The sequence below is a fragment of the Procambarus clarkii genome, chromosome 76 (assembly GCF_040958095.1).
Source record: "Procambarus clarkii isolate CNS0578487 chromosome 76, FALCON_Pclarkii_2.0, whole genome shotgun sequence".
Lineage (NCBI taxonomy): Eukaryota > Metazoa > Arthropoda > Malacostraca > Decapoda > Cambaridae > Procambarus > Procambarus clarkii.
The window spans coordinates 9,897,687-9,921,037 of NC_091225.1; the positions used below are offsets into that span (position 1 = coordinate 9,897,687).

Sequence of the window (23,351 nt, forward strand, 5' to 3'; positions counted from 1 at the left end):
CTGCATATTAATATAACCACAGTATACTAAATGGTTACACCAGAGTATAATCTCTGCATTATAATATAACCACAGCATACTAGATGGTTATAACAGAGCATAACCTGTGTTATAACCACGTCATGCTAGATGATTATACCAGAGTATAACCTCCACATTATAATATAGCCACATTATGCTAGATGGTTATGCCAGAGGATAACCTTCGCCATATAATATAACCACAGCATACTAGATGGTTATACCAGAGTATAACCTCTGTGTTGTAGTATAACCACAGCATACTAGAGGGTTATACCAGAGTATACGCGTTAACAATGTTTCCACCACCTGACAGGACCACGATGGATCAGCTGATGAGCGAGATGAAACAGCTGGACGCAAGGATATCCAAGCTTTCCACCCAGCTGCACAGTCCCTCCACACCCAGGGACATCACCCTCCAGATGGGTGACTTCCTCCAGGTGAGTGACGTCCTCCACACCCAGGGACATCACCCTCCAGATGGGTGTCTTCCTCCAGGTGAGTGACGTCCTCCACACCCAGGGGCATCACTCTCCAGATGGGTGACTTCCTCCAGGTGAGTGACGTCCTCCACACCCAGGGACATCACCCTCCAGATGGGTGTCTTCCTCCAGGTGAGTGACGTCCTCCACACCCAGGGGCATCACTCTCTAAATGGGTGACTTCCTCCTCCAGGTGAGTGATGTCCTCCACACCCAAGGGCATCACTCTCCAGATGGGTGACTTCCTCCAGGTGTGTGACGTCCACCACTCACCCAGGGGCATCACTCTCCAGATGGGTGACTTCCTCCTCCAGGTGAGTGACGTCCTCCACACCCAGGGGCATCACTCTCCAGATGGGTGACTTCCTCCAGGTGAGTGACGTCCACCACACCCAGGGGCATCACTCTCCAGATGGGTGACTTTCTCAGATGGGTGACTTTCTCAGGTGGGTGACTTTCTCAGGTGGGTGACTTTCTCAGGTGGGTGACTTTCTCAGGTGGGTGACTTTCTCAGGTGGGTGACTTTCTCAGATGGGTGACTTTCTCAGGTGGGTGACTTTCTCAGGTGGGTGACTTTCTCAGATGGGTGACTTCCTTCAGGTGGGTGACTTCCTTCTGGTGGGGGATTCAGGGCTGCGAGTGAAGACTTCTAGGTGGGTGATTTTTTATTTTAGGTGGATGATTTCTTGTTATAGATGTGGGGTGATTTTCTTCTATGTTGGGTGATTTTTTTCTTCTTGCATGTGGGAAAATTTTTTCTTCTAGGTCGGTGATTTCTTCTTCTAGATGGGTGATTTCTTCTTCAATGTGGGTGATTTCTTCTTCTAGTTGGATGGTTTTATCGTCTAGGTGGGTGGTTTCATCGTCTAGGATTTCTTGAGGTTATCTTGAGATGATTTCGGGGCTTAGTGTCCCCGCGGCTTGATCCTCGACCAGGCCTCCTTTTGGTCACACACCCCCAGGAAGCAGCCCGTAGCAGCTGTCTAACTCCTAGGTACCTATTTACTGCTAGGTAACAGAGGCATCAGGGTGAAAGAAACTCTGCCCATTTGTTTCTGCCTCCACTGGAGATCGAACCCGGAACCTCAGGACTACGATTCCGAAGTGCTGTCTACTCAGCTATTAGGCCCCTTGGGGATTGGTGGGTGATTTCTTCGTCTAGGTGGGTAAAATCTTCTCTATGTTTTTTTTCTTTGAGATGTGTAAGATTTTCTCTGAAGGAGGAATGAATGATCTCCCTAAAGTGGGCAACTGCTTCCTAAAGTGGGCAGCTGCTCCCTAAAGTGGGCAGCTGCTCCCTAAAGTGGGCAGCTGCTCCCTAAAGTGGGCAGCTGCTCCCTAAAGTGGGCAGCTGCTCCCTAAAGTGGGCAGCTGCTCCCTAAAGTGGGCAGCTGCTCCCTAAAGTGGGCAGCTGCTCCCTAAAGTGGGCAGCTGCTTCCTAAAGTGGGCAGCTGCTTCCTAAAGTGGGCAGCTGCTCCCTAAAGTGGGCAGCTGCTTCCTTAAAGTGGGCAGCTGTTTCCTTAAAACAGTCTTAAAGAGCACAGTTTTCTCTTTAAAGTGGAAAGTTTTTCTTTAAGATGGGCATCTTTTGTCTTAGGGTGGGAAATTGTTTCTTTAATTACTTTTTTTCTATGGTAGATGTCTTTTCCCAGGAAGGTGACTATCCTTGAGGAGGGCAGGTTGTCCTCAGGAGGATGTCTCACTACCCAGGTGGATGGCTTTTTCTGTAGTGAATTATTATTCCCCCCAGATGGGTGACTTTGTTACTAGTACTTGTTACAAAATAAAGACAAATTATTACAAATGTTGTAAGAAGTCTTACGGTGGGTGACTTTTACCCATGCGAGTCATTTTTGTATTAGGTGGGTTATTTTTCTCCTAGGTCCCCCTCCCCGCTCAGCTCGTTGTCGCCGTGTGGGGGCTTAGTGGGCGGCTGTGTGATGCATCGGAGTGTGATGCTCCTTGGGACGGTCCTCTGTCCTATTCTAGCCTTGTGCTCCTGCTGCCGTCCTCTCCAATTCTGCTGGGCATCTTTTCCTTTTCCTTCCTGTTTCGTTTTTCTCCCCCCTCTTCTCCTATCTGCTTGCCGTTTCCTGCCGACCTTTTGCTCGTTCTGGTTCTTCCCTTGGACTTCTTCTATGTTGACGCCCGGGTGCTTGAGGAGGCATACTCTTGCACCCGTAGAACTGTAGTACCCGACGTCGAGAGCGAGGGGAACCTTTTATTGTCAATCCCCCTTTCGTCACTGAACCCGATCTCGACGGAATGTCGGTTTCTTAAGGTGGCGTTTGTGGGGCGTATACTCACGACGCACCCCTAGGAGGCCCCGGCAAAATCGGCGATAGCTTCTTGTTGGGTGTCCTGCCTCTAATTGTGGCTCCATGGTGGGTGTGGGGGCACATTCGTGAATGAATTCTTCTTTTCGTCAAGATGATAACCCCTGTTTTGGCTGCTTCTGGTTTACCTTCTCAGGCTCGTGGGGTGGGCGACCAAGCCCCCGAGTCGGTCCGTATTGGAAGACCGGGCTCTGTAGCCTCCGCTGCATTGGGCCCCGACCTTGCTCCTCCTTTGGCCTCTCTGACTCCTTCCCTCCTCTGTGGTTGGGTCGAGCCCCAAGCCCCCAGTGGTGACTACCTCGTCCCCTGGCGCGGCTCCTTCTCTAGTTGTAACTACTGCGCCTTTTAACCCCTCTCTCTCTGGGGGTTCTCACCGCCGTCCTCGTCACGGCCGCCCTCGCTCGATTCCTTCCAGTTCTGCTACCTATCAAGCCTTGTTTGGTCCCGCTTCGTGGGCCAAATATTTTGTTCTCCTCCCTCTTGATTCTGCACCTCCTGACGATTTCTCCCTCCATCGACATCTCGTTGATTCTGTGGATGCCTCCATTACTTTCAACCCCACTCGTCTTGGTACACGTGTCGTTGCTGCTCCTTCTCAGGATGCTGCTTCCCGCTTGGCTGCCTTATCCTGCCTTGGCGAGACCCCTGTTCGGGTCTCAAAGAACGCTCAGTTGAATGCCAGTGTTGGCACTATTTTGCTCCCGCCCCATGTTGCGACCGGTATTCGGGACCTGCGCGACTGCCACGACGATATTCGACATGTCCTTGCTGCCCAGGGCCATTCTATTCTCCAGGTGGACACGTTTACTCGTCCCCCTCGTGGTAGTCGCCGTCAACCCCTCCGGGTTGTGAAGATTACCTTTGATGGTAGGACCCTTCCATCCTCTGTCATTCTTGCTGGTGCCAGGTGCTCTGTCCAGGAGTACATTCCTTCTCCTCGGCTCTGCAACAAGTGCTGGAGGTTCGGGCATGGTGCCCTCCGCTGTTCCGGGACTGTCTCTCTCTGTCCTTTGTGTGGTGGCGAAGGTTACTCTAAGTCGGAGTGCACTTCTCCCCAGGCTCGTTGCCTCAACTGCGGTGAGGCCCATCCTGCCTTCTCCCGTGCGTGTGTCCATTACAAGCTTGAGGCAGCCGTCCTCAACTTGAAGCACCGGGAGCGTTTATCTTTTCCTGAGGCGAGACGCCAGGTTCGCCGGCTCCCGCCTTATGCTAATATCTCTTATGCTCGCGTGTTGCGCTCTTCCTCTCCTCGTCCTTCCCGCCTTCCTCAGACTCACAACCGTTTCCGGGCCTTGGACCCTGATGTGCCCACTGCCCCCTCCTCTGTTCCTTTGGGTTCTCTCCCGAAGGATCCTCCTCCTGGTCCTCTGTCTGGGGTTCCCCTTCCTTCTACCCGGTCTGTCGTGTCTCCTGTGTCTTCTTCCTCGTCTCCCTCCGTTCCTCCTTCCCATCCTTCCCCTCCGTCTCTTGACTCTCCCCGCCGCCTGTCGGTGCGGGCTGATGTCCATCGCTCTCCGAAAGGTTTCGCTTTCTTCCTCGGCCCCTACTTCTGCCTTTCTCGCTCCTTCCCCTCCCATTTCGGTGGTTGCGCCCCTTGTTCCTGCTATGGAGGTTTCTTTAGCCCCCGCTTCCCTCTCAGTTGCTGCCCTTGCTGAGGTACTCTCCCCTCATTCTACCCCTCCTCTTCCTGCTGCTGTCCTTGCCTGCTCCTCTCCGTTGTCTCCTCTTCCTCCTCCTCCGGACCCCGCCCGCCCACCTCTGATCTGTTCTCCCGTTTCCTTCCCTCCGTCTTTGCTCAGTTTACCCATGCCCCCTAACCCTGACTTTGCTGACCCTGATCCCGACCCTGATATTCTTTAACGTGCTCTGTTGCTCTTTCGCCTTTGTTTCTTCCTTGTTCTCTGTTTTTGTCCTTTCTCTTCTCGTCGTTGTCCATTCTTCAATGGAACGTTCGAGGTTATTACGCCAATTTCCTCGAACTCCAACTTCTGATTTCGCGGTTTTCGCCCCTTTGTGTCTGTCTCCAGGAGCCAATGCTTGGTGCTCGTCCTGGTCGTTTTCGTGGCTATTCCTTTCTCTCCCCCCCCCCCAGCCATTGCTGGGGCTTCTAATTCTTCTGCTCTCTTGATTCGTGCTGATGTTCCCTTTGTTCCTTTGCTTTTTCCTTCGCCTCTCCATTGTTCTGCTGCTCGTATCTTTGTGGAGAAATGGTACACAGTTTGTTCCATTTATCTCCCCCCGAGTGTCCTGCTCTCTCTTCCTGATTTGAAACACCTCCTAGACTCCTTGCCGGAGCCTGTGCTCCTGCTGGGTGACTTCAATTGTCGTCATTCTTTTTGGGGTGACGTTCTGACGAATACCCGGGGTCGCCTCCTTGAGCCGTTTCTCCTCTCTTCTTCCCTGTCTCTTCTGAATTCTGGTGAGCCCACTCATTTGGACTCTCGGACTCGCACCCTTTCCTGTGTTGATCTTTCTCTTTGCTCATCTTCTCTTTACTTAGATTTCACGTGGCAGGTTCTTGATGACCTCCATGGCAGTGACCATTTCCCCATCCTTGTTTCCTTTTTTCTCTTTTCGTCCTTCCCTCTCCTTCCCTAGATGGCAGTTTGCTAAAGCGGACTGGAACCTATTTACCCTCAGTACTGCTCTCTCTGACCTCTCCCTTCTGCCTCTCCCTTGCGCTCTCCTCCTTTTTCATGACACTGTCTTCACCGCTGCCCTCCACTCTATTCCTCACTCTTCCTCTCGGGGTCCGTGGAAGTGCGTTCCCTGGTGGAATGCAGACTGTGCTCGGGCTGTCAGCTGTAAGCGTGCAGCCTGGAAGAGGCACCGTCGTCGGCAGACGGCCGATTTTTTTTTTTTTTCGGAAAGCGAGTGCGGTGGCCCGTAGGGCCATCCGTATGGCTAAACGTGAATGTTGGGCATCTTATGTCTCAACAATTACGTCCGAAACCCCTCTGGCCCAGATCTGGAAACGTATCCGCAAGATAGCGGGTAAGTTCGTTCCCAAAGTTTCACCGGTCCTTCACCTCCATGATACTCTTGTGACGGACCCGTTGCAGGTCGCTTCCGAACTGGGTTCCCACTTTTCTTCTGTTAGCTCTGGTCTTCATCTTCCCCAATCTTTCCTTCTTCGTAAACCTGTCCTTGAGTCTCGTCCTTTAGATTTCTGCACTCATCTTCAGCTTCCCTATAATGATCCCTTCTCTCTCTCCGAACTTCGTTCTGCCCTGGCCCTCTGCGGTTCTACGGCGGCCGGCTCCGATGGTATTCATTATGAGATGCTTCGCCATCTCCCTCCGAGCACGTCTCAGTATTTACTGAGTCTGTATAATCGGATCTGGGAGTCGTCGTCAGTCCCTGAGGGCTGGCTCGATGCCGTTGTCCTCCCTGTTCGCAAACCGGGGTCTCTGGGTACTTTTCCTAAGGACTTTCGCCCTATTGCTCTCACAAGTTGTGTCTGCAAACTCTTTGAACGTATGGTTAACGTTCGTCTGATGTGGTTCCTGGAACACCATCACCTCCTCTCCCCTTCTCAATTTGGTTTCCGCAAGTGCCGCAGCACGACAGATGTCCTGGTGAACTTGGAGGTCTATATTTGTACTGCTTTTGCTGCGAAGACCTCCGTTGTTGCCGTCCTTTTTGACCTGGAAAAGGCTTACGACACCACTTGGCGTTATCATATCCTATCTCAACTTCATTCTTTTGGCCTTTATGGTCATCTCCCTCTCTTTCTCCGCAGCTTCCTCTCTCGTCGTTCCTTTCGGGTGCGCCTTGGTACCGCTCTCTCTCCCTCTTTTCAGCAATACGAAGGTGTGCCCCAGGGTAGTGTTCTGAGCACTACTCTTTTTCTGGTTGCCCTCAATGGTCTTCTTTCCTCTCTTCCTTCTGGTGTCTTCTCCGCTCTCTATGTCGATGATCTTACCCTTTGTTGTCAGGGTAATGATTCGCCTCTCCTTCAACGCCGGCTTCAACTTGCAATTGATGCCGTGTCGTCTTGGGCCACAGATCATGGCTTCAAGTTCTCTACTTCTAAGACTTGTGCCATGACTTTTACTCGGAAACGGGTTGTTCTTCGTCCCTCTTTGTCACTTTATGGTCATCCCCTTGAATACAAAGATTCCGCGAAGCTTTTGGGGTTATTCCTTGACACTCGTTTGTCTTGGTCTCCCCCATATCTCTTACCTCCGTGTTGAGTGCTCTAAGGCCCTTACCCTCCTTCGGGTCTTGTCCCATACTTCTTGGGGGGCAGATAGGCGCACTCTCCTTGCTTTACATTCCTCTCTCGTCCTGTCTAAGCTCGATTATGGTTGCCCTGCTTACTCGTCTGCTTCTCCTTCTACTCTTCGCCGTCTTGATGCTTTGCACCATACTGGGTTGCGCCTCAGTTCTGGTGCCTTTCGTTCGACTCCCATCCTTAGCTTGTATGTTGACACTGGCTTCCTGTCTCTCCAGGACCGCCGTGATCGCTACTGTCTTCGCTATCTTGCGCGGTCCTTGCAACATCCTTCCTCTCGCCTCTGTCGTGCTTTAACTTTTACCCCTCCTGCGGTTCCTGTTCCTCTTCACCACCTCCCTCTTTCTGTCCGGTTATCTCGCCTGCAGGATTCTCTTTCCGATCGTATTTCTGATGTTTCTCCTCGTGTTGTTCCTTCTTTGCCCCCGTGGAGGGTCCCTCTTCTGCGGTTTTGTACATCCTTGACCCGTATCACTAAAGCTTTTACCCCTCCTACGGTTCTAAAACGCCTTTTCCTCGAGCACTTTTCTTCTCACTCCCGCTCCGTTTCTGTCTTCATCGATGGGTCTAAGTCAGCGGACGGTGTTGGCTACTCTGTTGTTTTTCCTGATCGCACTTATATGTGTCACTTGCCTCCGGAGACTAGCATCTTTACAGCGGAACTTTATGCTATTCTCTATGCTCTTCGTCTCCTGCTTTCTCGTTGTCAGTCTTCCTTTGTAGTTGTTGTTGACTCTCGTAGTGCCCTCATGGCTCTCGGGTCCTTTAATCTGGTTCATCCAGTAGTTGTCGAGATCCAGCATTGGCTGTTTCTCGTTCACAGTAAATTAAGTCGGTTGAGTTTTGTTGGGTTCCCAGCCATATTGGTGTGTCTTTAAATGAACGTGCGGATGCTGCCGCCAAGGAAGCTGTCCGCTCTTGTCCCATCTCTCGTAAAGGCATTCCGTATTCCGACTTTTACCCAGTTATCCATTCCTTAGTCCTTACCCGTTGGCAGGCTTCTTGGTTGTCTGTTACTGGTAACAAGCTACGTACTCTTAAATGTTGTGTTTCCTCGTGGCAGTCCTTCTTCCACCGTAACCGGCGGTGAGAAACAGCTCTGGCGAGGTTGCGTATTGGCCATACTCGCTTAACCCATGGTCACTTGATGGAGCGCCGCCCTGCTCCTTATTGTCCTAGTTGCATTGTCCCTCTTACGGTCGTGCATGTCCTTCTTGAATGTCCTGACTTCCAGGACGAGCGTGTGTCTTGCTTTCCGACCGCCCCTCGCGGTCACCTGTCCCTCGATAGAATTCTTGGTGACTCGGATACTTTTGATATCGTTCGCCTTATGCGTTTTTGTTCTCGTATTGGCATCCTTGGTGATATTTAGCGCCCTCTGATTATTTTGCGTATTTGATGGTGCTACATAGCCTTCCCGGTTTGGTGCCTTCTTTTGATAATTACTTACTTATTTTTATCCTAGGTGGATTACTTTCCCCTATAGATGATAAAAATACACTCACTCCACACATTCTCTTGTGCTATTTGCATGTACAGTATAATGTAACAACCATGACCCCCACCTCCCCCAGAGCTCACACCCAGGGAAGCATCTCCTAGAGGTCAGCCCAGATGACCTCTGGATCGTCTTGCAAAGTTAATTAAAATATTCCTGGCTAGCCTTAGTCAGCTAGTTTTCAAGGAGATGATATTAATCATGATAATATTGTCAAACATTTTTAATGAAATTATAACTCAGAGACTTACTGTATATGTAAACACCCAGGGACCTATCCCTTTCTGCCAGGTCAGAGGTCAACCACCTGCAGGGGAAGTGTTTGGTTGTGCAAACATTAGGGTGAGGAAAACGTCCCTTCCCTCTTTCACTCCCATAATTAATATTTCCCCGCCTTGAAAAGGTGTATGGTGGTTGTCAAACAACTCTATAGTAAATTCTTGAGTGTTTGTGCACATGTGGGCGGACCACTTACAAGCCTCAAGTAGGTTAGCAACAGCAAATCTTTCCCCCCCCCCCTTCACCCCTTTTTCAGCTGATATGAGGTGTGGCAGCTTTTTGGGGTGTGTGTATATATATACCCCTGTATGAGAGTTAGGATCAGAGAGAGTGCTGGAGTGCTGGAGGATAGAGAGGTAGTGTGGGCGGCAGGTCATCAAGATGGCCTCAGGAGACAGAGTGAACCCACCCAGGTCGCAGAGCAGGACCCAGAAGGTAATGTGTGTGGTCTTTGATGCTTTCCATGTATGCTGTTTAAATAATTGCCAGTGTTAGGGTAGGGACTTAAAGTTTGGTGAATATTATATTTTGTTCTCAATAAACCCATGTTAAACTTCCCATCTGTGTTAATTAATGGAACCTCCTATCCTCTGAGTTCAGTTTTGTTAACATCCAGTCATTAAGTAAAAATAAAACATCTATAGGAGAACTTTCAATAACCAAGCAATGCTTCTTGGCACATTGCTTGATATAGCTAATGGTCAGGCAGAATAATTGCAGCATAGTTAATTAATTTGATCCCTGGGTAGTATTTCCTTGGAAGGGTACATATTAGCATTATCCAGGATCAGTATAAATTTAGTGTTGCAATATAATTCTAGTGTTACAATAAAACTTTGTTCATAAATGTTGACCCTGATCTGCAACTCTTACTTGATAGATATAATAGAACCCATGGGCACCACATCAAAAATAAATATCTCTTTGATATTCCCAGAGTCAAACTGAATCTATGCAAGCACTCCATGCAAATAAAAGGACCCAGTCTATGAAACTCACTCTCTAATTAATTAAAAAATTGTCAAACCAATGCCTATTCAAAAGTAAAACCAAAAAGTACCTGACTTCATCCTCATAGTTTCCTTCCTTGTGCTTCAAATTCACACTGTATCTTGTGCTACCTACTTCCCCAATACAGTATTAGTACTTAAGACATGCATCTTTACCAGCTTAATCATCCCCGTCAATTTTGAACTCAAATTTTGCTACAAAGTACCAATTATTTACCTGAATTTACCTGAGTGCCACTAATACTAGTGGCCTCGATGAGGACAGGAAGGTGGCGGCTTGTCAAAGGTCCCCCAATTTACCTGGATGATCTTTTCTATCAGTATTTTAATACCCAGAAGAGTTTTGCCGTTCACGGCTTCAGCAGGAAGGCAGTTCCACGGGTTTACAACCCTTTGGGTAAAAATGCATCTTCTGTTTGCTGGCATATATTGTGGCTTGTTGAGCTTGAACTTGTTGCTCCTTGTTCGTGTTACATCTGACCTTTTGAAGAAAGTGTCCGGATCGACATCGTCCAAATTGTTTGGTATTTTGAAGGTTTCTATTAGATCCGCCTCTCTCATGCCTTGTCTACAGTGTTGTTAGCCCAGTGGCCCTCAACGGTTCCTGCTACGAGATACGACTAAGCTCTGGTATGATTTTTGTTGCCCGGTGTTGCACCTTTTCCAGAGCAGCTATGTCTTTCTGGAGATGAGGTCTCTATGCCTGGATGCAATAATCCAGGTGGGGGCACACCAGAGACTTGTACAGTTAAATGACTACTTTCTTTTTCTTGAAGGTAAAGGTACGTTTGATTATTACCAAGGTTTGGTTCGTTTTTTTTTTTACTGTCGCTCCCACTTGTTGTGCAACTTTTAGTGAATGATGGACTCTGATACCAAAGGCCTTTTCTTCATCTATCTGTTGTAAGGTAGTGCTGTCAGTTTGGTAATTGTGACATATATTGTTATGCCCCACATGCAAGGTCTTGCATTTATCAACATTAAAGATCATTTGCCAGTCATCTGACCATTTGTGGAGTTCATGCAGATCTCTTTGTAAGGTCTGGATATCACTTTCACTTCCCACTTTACCATAGATCTTAGTGTTATCTGCAAATTTAATGATGTGGTTTGTAATATTCTCATCTATGTCATTGATATATATGACAAAAAGGGTTGGCCCTAAAATGGACCCCTGTGGGACTGAAAAAAGGAAGGAACTAGAAATCTGAGCACTCCACTATCAAAAGATATACATACAATATATTACTAGAAGCAGGTGAGATAATAGGAATATTGATGTTAGAAAACTTTCATCGAAAGAGTAAAATGAAGACATAATTTTTTTGTATTGATACAAGAATTCCTACATTCTTGTAAACCCACATAGCATTTCAGACAGGTCCTTAAAAAGACCTCGTCTTGGAAAGTCGTAAAGGACAGGGGTCTTAAATTGCATTCACTGGAAAGGCGAAGAGTTAGGGGATGACATGATAGAGGTTACAAGTGGATGAATGGACAAAGGGGATATTAATAGGGTATTAAAAGTATCAACACAAGACAGAACATGAAACAATGGGTATAAATTGAATAAGTTTATATTTCGGAAAGACTTGGTTAAATACTGGTTCAGTAACAGGGTTGTTGATTTGTAGAGCTAATTACCGCATGGTGGAGGTGGGTCCCTCAGTTGTTTGAAATGTGAGTTGGACATGTATATTAGTGGAATTGGGTGGTTATAAATAGGAGCTGCCTCGTATTCACCAATAGGCCCTCTGCAGTTACCTTTGTTCTTATGTTCTTAACTGCACTATGATAATTACATATACGCTCTTACTCCCAGGAAACTTATATTACTGTATTTATCCTGCAGGTTGCTTCAAATGATCTTAATTCACTGAAAGCAGGAATTGAGGACGTAGAGAATGTGAAGATCAAAGTTGCTGAGTACTTTTGTGAAGACCCCAACACCTTTAAGATTGAGGAGAGTTTTAAGATTCTCTTCAACTTCTGCTCAAGGTCAGTTATCTACCGTTGTATTTAATTATTTAAGAGTGTATAAGAGTGTTGCTCCTGCTCTTGTACTATCCATAGCTTTGCTATTCAATAAATTTCTAGAGTGTCATACTTTTCCTGATATCCTTAAAAGAGCAAAAGTTATGCCAGTTCATAAAGGAGGTGATACAGCTGACATAAATAATTACAGACCAATATCAAATGTACGTATACTTTGATAAATATTTGAAAAAATTATTTACAAAAAGCTCTACTCCTACATTGTATAAACTCAACATATTAAGTCCCTGCCAGTTTGGCTTTTGTTCCTTAACCCTTAAACTGTGCAACACGTCTTCTGACGCGTTGAGTAATATATGCAAAAGTGCGGATCACGTCATATGACGTGTTGGAGTACTACGCAAGATTTAAATGGCCCACGGATACATGGGGTTCACATCACCTTCCTCAGGGCTCCTGTAAACAGACTCCAATTTTGTAAAAAATCGTGGGCAACATTCCCGGGTGTGAGGGCCTCAGTACTGAGTGAGCCACCAAGGCTGGCGCATGCAGCATGAGCTCACAGCACTGCTATTCAGCTTGTGATCACAACATCGCCTAAAAATGTAAAAAATATATGTAACTGGTATTATTTAGGGATGATAGTATTACAGAAGACCCCTGACTGTGATAAAAATGACCAGGATTCTGATAATAGCAGGACTATTGTGATAATTTGCCTTGTGCGTCCCCCTCCCCTTCCGGCCCGTTGGCGTCGTGAGGGGGCTTGGTGGACGGCTGCCGGAGTGTGATGCTCCGTTGGGCAGTCCTCTGTCCTTTTCTGGCCTTGCACTCCTGCTGCTGTCTTCTCCAATTGTGCCGGATCGCTTTTCCTTTTCCTTATGTTTCGTTTTTCTCCCCCCTCTTCTCCTATCTGCTTGTCGTTTCCTGCCGACCTTTTGCTTGTTTTGGATTATTTCTTTGGACTTCTTCTATTTTGACGCCCGGGTGCTTGAGGAGGCATACTCTTGCACCCGTAGAACTGTAGTACCCGACGTCTCGAGCGAGGGGAACCTTTTATTGTCAATCCCCCTTTCGTCGCTGAACCCGATCTCGACGGACTGACGGTTCTTACGGTGGCGTTTGTGGGGCGTATACTCACGACGCACCCCTAGGGGGCCCCGGCATGATCAGCGATAGCTTCCTGTTGGGTGTCCTGCCTCTAATTGTGGCTCCATGGTGGGTATGGGGGCACATTCGTGGATGAATTTGTCACTTTTCGTCTCTATGTCGTTGAATGTTTCCGTTGTACCCTCTCAGGCTCGTGGGGTGGGCGACCAAGCCCCCGAGTCGGCCTGTATTGGAAGACCAGGCTCTGTAGCTCCCGCTGCGTTGGGCCCCGACCTTGCTCCTCCTTTGACCGTCCTGACTTCTTCCCCCAGCTCCCCTCCCTCCTCTGAGGTTGGGTCGAGCCTCCAGCCCCCGGTGGTGACCACTTCGTCCCCTGGTGTGGCTAAGTCTTTCGTTGTGACTACTGCGCCTTTTGACCCCTCTCTCTCTAGGGGTTCTCAACGCCGTTCGCGCCCCAACCGCACTCGCTCGATTCCTTCCCGTGCTGATGCGTATCAGGCCTTGTTTGGTCCTGCTTCATGGGCCAAATACTTTGATCTCCTCCCTCTTGATTCTGCGCTTCCTGACGATTTCTCCCTCCATCGGCATCTTGTAGATTCCGTGGATGCGTGTGTTACTTTCAACCCCACTCGTCTCGGTACACGTGTCGTTGCTGCTCCTTCTCAGGATGCGGCTTCCCGCTTGGCTGCCTTATCTTGCCTTGGCGAGATCCCTGTTCGGGTCTCCAAGAACGTTCAGATGAATTCCAGTGTTGGCACTATTCTCCTCCCACCCCATGTTGCAACCGGTGTTCGGAATCTGCAGGATTGCCACGATGATATTCGGCATATCCTTGATGCCCAGGGCCATTCTGTCCTCCAGGTTGACTCGTTTACTCGTCCCCCTCGTGGTCGTCGCCGTCAACCCCTTCGCGTTGTGAAGATCACCTTTGATGGTAGGACCCTTCCATCCTCTGTCATTCTTGCTGGTGCTCGGTGCTCTGTCCAGGAGTATATTCCTTCTCCTCGACTTTGTAATAAGTGCTGGAGGTTTGGGCATGGTGCCCTCCGCTGCTCTGGGACTGTCTCTCTCTGTCCTTTGTGTGGGAGTGAAGGTCACTCTAAGTCGGAGTGCACTTCTCCCCAAGCTCGCTGCCTCAACTGCGGTGAGGCCCATCCTACGTTCTCCCGTGCCTGTGTCCATTACAAGCTTGAGGCGGCCGTTCTTAACCTGAAGCACCGGGAGCGTTTGTCTTTTCCTGAGGCGAGGCGCCAGGTTCGCCGGCTCCCGCCTTATACTAACATCTCTTATGCTCGCGTGTTGCGCTCTTCCTCTCCTCGTCCTTCCCCCCTTCCTCAGACTCTCAACCGTTTCCGGGCCTTGGACCCTGATACGCCCACTGCCCCCTCCTCTGTTCCTTTGAGTTCTTTCCCGAGGGGTCCCCCTCCTGGTCCTCTGTCTGGGGTTCCCCTTCTTTCAACCCGGTCTGTCATGTCTCCTGTGTCTTCTTCCTCGTCCCCCTCCGATCCTCCTTCCCATCCTCTTCCTCCATCTATCGGCTCTCCCCGCCGCCTGTCGGTGCAGGCGGATGTCCATCGCTCTCCTAACGGCCGTCGTGTGTGCTCTCGTTCGGCTTCTCCTGTTGAGACACTGGAATCCGTTGCCCGGTACGTAGTTGCTGGGACACCTGTCTCTTTAAGTCAGAAGCGTAAGCCTGGCTCCTCTCCTTCCTCTTCCCCGGCGGGTAAGAAGGCTTCGCTTTCTTCCTTAGCTCCTACTTCTGGCTCTGTTGCTCCTTCCCCTCCCGTTTCAGTGGTTGCGCCCCCTGTTCCTGCTATGGAGGTTTCTTTGGCCCCTGCTTCCCTTTCGGTTGCTGCTCTTGCTGGGGTGCGCTCCCCTCTTTCTACTCCCCCTCTTCCTACTCCCCCTCTTCCTACTGCTGTCCTTGACTGCTCCTCTCCGTTGTCTCCTCCTCTTCCTCCTCCTCCTCCGGACCCTGCCCGCCCACCTCTGATCTGTTCTCCCGTTTCCTTCCCTCCGTCTTTGCTCAGTTTACCCATGCCCCCTAACCCTGACTTTGCTGACCCTGATCCCGACCCTGATATTCTTTAACGTGCTCTGTTGCTCTTTCGCCTTTGTTTCTTCCTTGTTCTCTGTTTTTGTCCTTTCTCTTCCCGTCGTTGTCCATTCTTCAATGGAACGTTCGAGGTTATTACGCCAATTTCCTCGAACTCCAACTTCTGATTTCGCGGTTTTCGCCCCTTTGTGTCTGTCTCTAGGAGCCAATGCTTGGTGCTCGTCCTGGTCGTTTTCGTGGCTATTCCTTTCTCTCCCCCCCCCCAGCCATTGCTGGGGCTTCTAATTCTTCTGCTCTCTTGATTCGTGCAGATGTTCCCTTTGTTCCTTTACTTTTTCCTTCGCCTCTCCATTGTTCTGCTGCTCGTATCTTTGTGGGGAAATGGTACACAGTTTGTTCCATTTATCTCCCCCTGAGTGTCCCGCTCTCTCTTCCTGATTTGAAACACCTCCTAGACTCCTTGCCGGAGCCTGTGCTCCTGCTGGGTGACTTCAATTGTCGTCATTCTCTTTGGGGTGACGTTCTGACGAATACCCGGGGTCGCCTCCTTGAGCCGTTTCTCCTATCTTCTTCCCTGTCTCTTCTGAATTCTGGTGAGCCCACTCATTTGGACTCTCGGACTCGCACCCTTTCTTGTCTTGATCTTTCTCTCTGCTCTTCTTCTCTTTACTTAGATTTCACGTGGCAGGTTCTTGATGACCTCCATGGAAGTGATCATTTCCCCATCCTTGTTTCCTTTTTCTCTTTTCGCCCTTCCCTCTCTTTCCCTAGGTGGCAGTTTGCTAAGGCAGACTGGACCCTATTTACCCTCAGTGCTGCTCTCTCTGACCTCTCCCTTCTGCCTCTCTCTCGCGCTCTCCTCCTTTTTCATGACACTGTCTTCAACGCTGCTCTCCGCTCTATTCCTCGCTCTTCCTCTCGGGGTCCACGGAAGTGCGTTCCCTGGTGGAATGCGGACTGTGCTCGGGCTGTCCGCTGTAAGCGTGCAGCCTGGAAGAGGCACCGCCGTAGGCAGACGACCGATTCTTTTCTTTTCTTTCGGAAAGCGAGTGCGGTGGCCCGTAGGGCCATCCGTACGGCTAAACGTGAATGCTGGGCATCTTATGTCTCAACAATTACGTCCGAAACCCCTCTGGCCCAGATCTGGAAGCGTATCCGCAAGATAGCGGGTAAGTTCGTTCCCGATGTTTCACCGGTCCTTCACCTCCATGATACTCTTGTGGCGGACCCGTTGCAGGTCGCTTCCGAACTGGGTTCCCACTTTTCTTCTGTTAGCTCTGGTCTTCATCTTCCCCAATCTTTCCTTCTTCGTAAACCTGTCCTTGAGTCTCGTCCTTTAGATTTCTGCACTCATCTTCAGCTTCCCTATAATGATCCCTTCTCTCTCTCTGAACTTCGTTCTGCTCTGGCCCTCTGCGGTTCTACGGCGGCGGGCTCCGATGGTATTCATTATGAGATGCTTCGCCATCTCCCTCCGAGCACGTCTCAGTATTTACTGAGTCTGTATAATCGGATCTGGGAGTCGTCGTCAGTCCCTGAGGACTGGCTCGATGCCGTTGTCCTCCCTGTTCGCAAACCGGGGTCTCTGGGTACTTCCCCTAAGGACTTTCGCCCTATTGCTCTCACAAGTTGTGTCTGCAAACTTTTTGAACGTATGGTTAACGTTCGTCTGATGTGGTTCCTGGAACACCATCACCTCCTCTCCCCTTCTCAATTTGGTTTCCGCAAGTGCCGCAGCACGACAGATGTCCTGGTGAACTTGGAGGTCTATATTCGTACTGCTTTTGCTGCGAAGACCTCCGTTGTTGCCGTCCTTTTTGACCTAGAAAAGGCTTACGACACCACTTGGCGTTATCATATCCTATCTCAACTTCATTCTTTTGGCCTTCGTGGTCATCTCCCTCTCTTTCTCCGCAGCTTCCTCTCTCGTCGTTCCTTTCGGGTGCGCCTTGGTACCGCTCTCTCTCCCTCTTTTCAGCAATACGAAGGTGTGCCCCAGGGTAGTGTTCTGAGCACTACTCTTTTTCTGGTTGCCCTCAATGGTCTTCTTTCCTCTCTTCCTTCTGGTGTCTTCTCTGCTCTCTATGTCGATGATCTTACCCTTTGTTGTCAGGGTGATGATTCGCCTCTCCTTCAACGCCGGCTTCAACTTGCAATTGATGCCGTGTCGTCTTGGGCCACTGATCATGGCTTCAAGTTCTCTACTTCTAAGACTTGTGCCATGACATTTACGCGGAAACGGGTTGTTCTTCGTCCCTCTTTGTCTCTTTATGGTCATCCCCTTGAATACAAAGATTCCGCGAAGCTTTTGGGGTTATTCCTTGACACTCGTTTGTCTTGGTCTCCCCATATCTCTTACCTCCGTGTTGAGTGCTCTAAGGCCCTTACCCTCCTTCGGGTCTTGTCCCATACTTCTTGGGGGGCAGATAGGCGCACTCTCCTTGCTTTACATTCTTCTCTCGTCCTGTCTAAGCTCGATTATGGTTGCCCTGCTTACTCGTCTGCTTCTCCTTCTACTCTTCGCCGTCTTGATGCTTTGCACCATACTGGGTTGCGCCTCAGTTCTGGTGCCTTTCGTTCGACTCCCGTCCTTAGCTTGTATGTTGACACTGGCTTCCTGTCTCTCCAGGACCGCCGTGATCGCTACTGTCTTCGCTTTCTTGCGCGGTCCTTGCAACATCCTTCCTCTCGCCTCTGTCGTGCTTTAACTTTTACCCCTCCTGCGGTTCCTGTTCCTCTTCACCACCTCCCTCTTTCTGTCCGGTTATCTCGCCTGCAGGATTCTCTTTCCGTTCGTATTTCTGATGTTTCTCCTCGTGTTGTTCCTTCTTTGCCCCCGTGGAGGGTACCTCTTCCGCAGTTTTGTACTTCCTTGACCCGTATCACTAAAGCTTTTACCCCTCCTACGGTTCTAAAACGCCTTTTCCTCGAGCACTTTTCTTCTCACTCCCGCTCCGTTTCTGTCTTCACCGTTGGGTCTAAGTCAGCGGACGGTGTTGGCTACTCTGTTGTTTTTCCTGATCGCACTTATATGTGTCGCTTGCCTCCGGAGACTAGCATCTTTACAGCGGAACTTTATGCTATTCTCTATGCTCTTCGTCTCCTACTTTCTCGTTGTCAGTCTTCCTTTGTAGTTGTTGTTGACTCTCGTAGTGCCCTCATGGCTCTCGGGTCCTTTAATCCAGTTCATCCAGTGGTTGTCGAGATCCAGCATTGGCTGTTTCTCGTTCATAGTAAATTTAAGTCGGTTGAGTTTTGTTGGGTTCCCAGCCATATTGGTGTGTCTTTAAATGAGCGTGCGGATGCTGCCGCCAAGGAAGCTGTCCGCTCTTGTCCCATCTCTCGTAAGGGCATTCCGTATTCCGACTTTTACCCGGTTATCCATTCCTCAGTCCTTACCCGTTGGCAGGCTTCTTGGTTGTCTGTTACTGGTAACAAGCTACGTACTCTTAAATGTTGTGTTTCCTCGTGGCAGTCCTCCTTCCACCGTAACCGGCGGTGGGAAACAGCTCTGGCGAGGTTGCGTATTGGCCATACTCGCTTAACCCATGGTCACTTGATGGAGCGCCGCCCTGCTCCTTATTGTCCTAGTTGCATTGTCCCTCTTACGGTCGTGCATGTCCTTCTTGAATGTCCTGACTTCCAGGACGAGCGTATGTCTTGCTTTCCGACCGCCCCTCGCGGTCACCTGTCCCTCGATAGAATTCTTGGTGACTCGGATACTTTTGATATCGTTCGCCTTATGCGTTTTTGTTCTCGTATTGGCATCCTTGGTGATATTTAGCGCCCTCTGATTATTTTGCGTATTTGATGGTGCTACATAGCCTTCCCGGTTTGGTGCCTTCTTTTGATAATTACTTACTTACTTGCCTTGTGCGTAGGATTATGCAAGAAGTAATGTTGAAGGAGTGAGGGCTGTTGCATCGTCTGCCGAATCTATGTGGCCACCTGTTACTGTCTGTACTCACCATACCAACTTAGTGGTTTGCTATGGTGAACAAAACATGCAGATACTTATATATAACATCTGTATATAGTGAATAAAAGCAAAAACAGTATGGTGGGAGGAGAACGTTGGCGAGTCAGGTGAGGTGAGGGAGGGAGTGGCTGCCTGGTGTGCCGGCCACTCTTTGTTGTTTTTGACTCAGCATACCAACTTAGTGGTTCATTATGGTGAACACAAATGTAGATACTTATATATAACGTGTATATATAGTGTGATAACAACAAAAGGAGTGTTGGGAGAAGCTATTTTGGTGAAGGAGGTGGCGACATTTGCATGACTTGTCACGCTGGGTAAGGGTGGCCACTATGCTCTTTGGGCACTATACCAGCTTAGTTGAACAGTTATGGTGAACAAAACATGTAGATACTTATATATAATGTGTGTATATAGTGTAATAACACCACAAACAGTATACTTGAAGGAGGAATGTAAGTGCGTCTGGCCTTGAACCAGTGAGGGAGAGAGGGAGCATCAGTTGTGTGTGGTCACCTGTTACTGTTGGCCATCACCATACAAGCTTAGTGGTTCGCTCTGGTGAACACAAATGTAGATACCTGTATATAATGTGTGTATATATAGTGTAATAACAAAAGGAGTGTTGGGAGCAGCCATTTTGGTGAGGGAGGTGGCATCATCTTCCTGACTTGTCATGCTGTGTAAGGGTGTGCACTATGCTCTTTGTGCACTGTACCAGCTTAGATGAACAATTATGGTGAACAGAACATGTAGATACTTATATATAATGTCTGTATAACAACAGTAAAAAACAGTATGGTGGGAGGATGATGATGTTGGCGAGTAAGGTGTTTTTGAGGGAGGGAGTGGCAGCGAGTGGCGCCACCACCCTCTCCTTCAAGTATAGTGTGATATGTCATGCAGATGATGCCACCACCCTCACCAAAATAGTTTCTCCCAACACTCTGTTTGCTGTTATTACACTATTGTTATGATCTCAGCCTGCAGGAGAAACGAGTCTCCCTCCTTGAGAGTTATTCAGCAAGCCTGACCTAACTAGAAGGTCTAGCAAATATTGAGGTGATAACCCATATGTAAAATGGCTGGTTGGATATATATAAGAATTTAAGATTATGGGCAGTGGAGAAGGAAACAGATAAATGACTGGCTAGGAGATGTGGACATTTTGCTGGAGGCGTGAGGCTCGCTTCTGGAGGGGCTTTGACCTCACTTGAGTGCCAGACATCGCAGGGGGAAGCCGCGCTCCGTTTGAGCTCCCGCCAGAAGGGAACCCCTAGTGATATATCTCGAAGAGAAGAGAAGTGTGCAGACGTACCAGCTGTGGAATCGAGCTGGGAACGTTGTGGTCTCAAGTCCTGGTCGACGAGCAGATATTAAATCGCCCAGAAGCATTATTGTGGGCCGTGGGAGCGCCCTGACCAGACGCCGTCAGAGGGAAAGCGCCCTCGACCAATTAATCTGTGGTTTGTCTTTGGGGAAGAAGTTGCGGAGAACTTCGAAGCTAGCCTAGATGAGGTAATTGATGAGACTCCAAGGTAGTGAAGCAAAGGACCTCGAGCTGTGAGGAGAAGCAGTGAAGAGGAGTGTCACGTGCTTCTGTAGAGGTGGTGTAGCAGCCAAGAGAGCTGTGGAGGAACCTAGCAGAAGGGTGAAGCACCGTAGTTGCACAAGGAAACTTCATGATAGCAGCCTGGAGGAGCTGCAGAGGATCCTGGTAGTGAAGCCCGGAAGAACCTGAAGAGATCAGGGTAGTGAACTTCCAGAGGTGGAAGGGGAAGTTCTGGTGGATTACTTGTAGGGAGTTGATAGTGTTTGGTTGTCAGTAGCGTGCAAGACGCAGTGAGAGGTGAGTGATTGTTGGTATTCTGATGTCAAGGAGTGTTTTACACTGAAGTTTAGAATTACAGTCGTAGGCTGGATTACCTACAGACGTATGCGTTCTAGGACTGATAGAGTGATCGATTGATCATTGTTGTGTATCAATGAACATTTATACTGATTTGTTATTGCATTCAAATGCTGATTTTCTTGGTACACATTTATAGATACATATATATATTCTCTTGCTGATGGTGCAACAGTGTATGTAGACTTGATCAACTTGAGGAGGTTGATAGTATCAGGTGGTGAACCAGGAGATAGGATACCACTTGATAAGCTGATGATAGAGTTCTGATGGTGTTGGAGTGCAACCTGATTGTAATATTATAGAGTATAGGATTCATTATTATTATATGTGTGTATGTATTGTGTATGTGCTTTGTCCAGTAAATGTATCACAATTTGCTGGTGTTTGCCCTTGTCCTAGTGAGGCTTCCCAGGAGGTAGTAAAGAAGGAGAGAGAAAGAACCAAGAACCACTGCTGTGGACAGGGTAGAAGGTAATATTAATAAGTCAAAGGGGGATCGAGGAGATCATATCACCTAAGGAGAGAGTGGGGAGTCACAGCGGCTCGAGTAGGTGTGTGCACGTGACAACGAGGCTAAGTGTTGGAGCCGCATCCCCTAAACGTGTGACGTCGAGCCCCTCTCCAAGAGCCAGAAACGCCTAGTGTGATCTCCTAGTGAAGTAAAAGCACTCTGCCGAGTTGTGGGTTGGGTTGTCCGTAGAGAAGGATCAACGACAACAACACCAACAACCCACAGTCTATAATAAATTGGGGGCCTGTCCGGGATAGTGAACTGACACCCACACCCTGTCCAAGAGTGGATTGGTACACCACTTGTTGAAATAGAAACACTGTGTGACTGCAGGTGTATATTCTCTCTCTTGGGAAGACTCACAGGACAAAGATGGATAAGGTGCAAGCATTTGTGGAGTCAGGCAAGCCTGAGGACTTGGAAGGTTGCACGAGGGACCAATTAAAACAAATAGCAGAGAAATGTGGCATCAGGTTGAGAGCATCTAAAGTAGCTGGGATAAAGAATGAGATCCTGAGGCAGTTAAGAGCCAAAAATGAAGCAGCAGAGCAAGGAGCCCAAAAAGGAGCTGAAAGTGGAAAGGAGGATGAGGGGCAGGATGACGTGAGATCCCAGGGATCGAGTAGGAGCAGCAAGAGTAGCCGCAGTAGCAGGAGTAGCCGAAATAGGAGCTTGGAGAGATTCCAGTTAGAGCTCCAGATGCAGCAACAACGAGAGGACAAGGAGAGACAGTTCCAGCTGGAAAAGATGAAATTGGAACTCCAGATGAAAAATGAAGCCGAGAAAACCAAACTGGAAGTAGAAAAAGAGAAAACCAGAATAAGAGAACTGGAGTTGGAACAAGAGAAAGAAAAAGAGAAAGCAAGACTAGAGGTCGAAAAAGAAAAAGCCCAGGTCGAAAAAGAAAAAGAGAGAACAAAACAAATGCAGATAGAAGCGAATAGAACCTTGGCTGAACAAAGGATTGAACATGGGTTGCCAGAGAGCACCACCCAGGTATTACACCCACCAGATGTTAGGGTTAGGGAGAAGGACATTCCCTTGTTTGTTCCCGAAGAGGCAGAGAGCTTCTTCGAGCATTTTGAAAAAGTAGCCAGCATCAAGGAGTGGCCACAGGAGGAATGGGCCCAGCTGGTCCAGTTAAGATTGACTGGTGCAGCCAGGGAGGCATACACCCAATTGTCACTGGAAGAGTGCCAGGATTACGCCACAGTAAAGAGCAGCATATTGCGCTCGTTTCAGTTAACCTCAGAGGCTTATAGGAATCGCTTCAGGGAGATGATGAAAGTTGGAGCATGTACGTTTGCTGAGACAGCAAGAGATCTGGAAAGACGATTCCAGAAGTGGATTGAGGCTGCTGGAGTTGGATCCTACGCTGACCTGAAGCAACTGATGGTCATGGAGAAGTTCTTGGAGATGATGCATCCCGAAACAAAGTTCAAGATCCAAGAAGCAGGGATAAAGGAGGTGAAAGATGCCGCAGATAGGGCGGATATGATTACTGAAGCATACAAGAGCTTGAGGGAGAACAGAGTGCAGAATGAGGTGAGATGCAGCAATAGCAGACCCAATGGAGTCTGGGGAGGAAGAAATTATGAGAGACCCAGAAGAGTCTGGGGTGAGAAAAATTTTGATAAATGGGCAGATAAAAGTAAGTACCCTAAAACTCAGAAGAGTAGGTCGCGCACTTCGTCTGAAAGTGAGGATGGAGGAGCTAAACGAGAAACTAATCGTTATCCAGGGAATCAAGAGTCCAGTAAAGCTCCACAGAGTACGAGTAGTACGTCTGGCCCGAGGAACTCCAATACGAGTGGGCAGAGTCAGAGCTACTCTGGTACATACAGAAGAGATTTTTCCCAGGTGAGGTGTTACAATTGTAACGGATTGGGTCACGTGATGCGAGATTGTAGACAGGGCAAGAG

General features: G+C 48.8%; 1 protein-coding gene across 2 annotated transcripts in view; it reads left to right on the forward strand.

The window, feature by feature from the left end:
* The window catches only part of LOC123771433 (uncharacterized), a 910,720-nt gene that overhangs the window by 734,673 nt on the left and 152,696 nt on the right, over nucleotides 1-23,351 (forward strand). For both annotated transcript variants that reach the window (XM_045763937.2, XM_045763939.2), the window contains exons 15-16: nucleotides 338-464; nucleotides 11,719-11,864. In XM_045763937.2, the coding sequence (XP_045619893.1) occupies nucleotides 338-464; nucleotides 11,719-11,864 (273 nt within the window). The remainder of the gene's footprint in view (nucleotides 1-337; nucleotides 465-11,718; nucleotides 11,865-23,351) is intronic.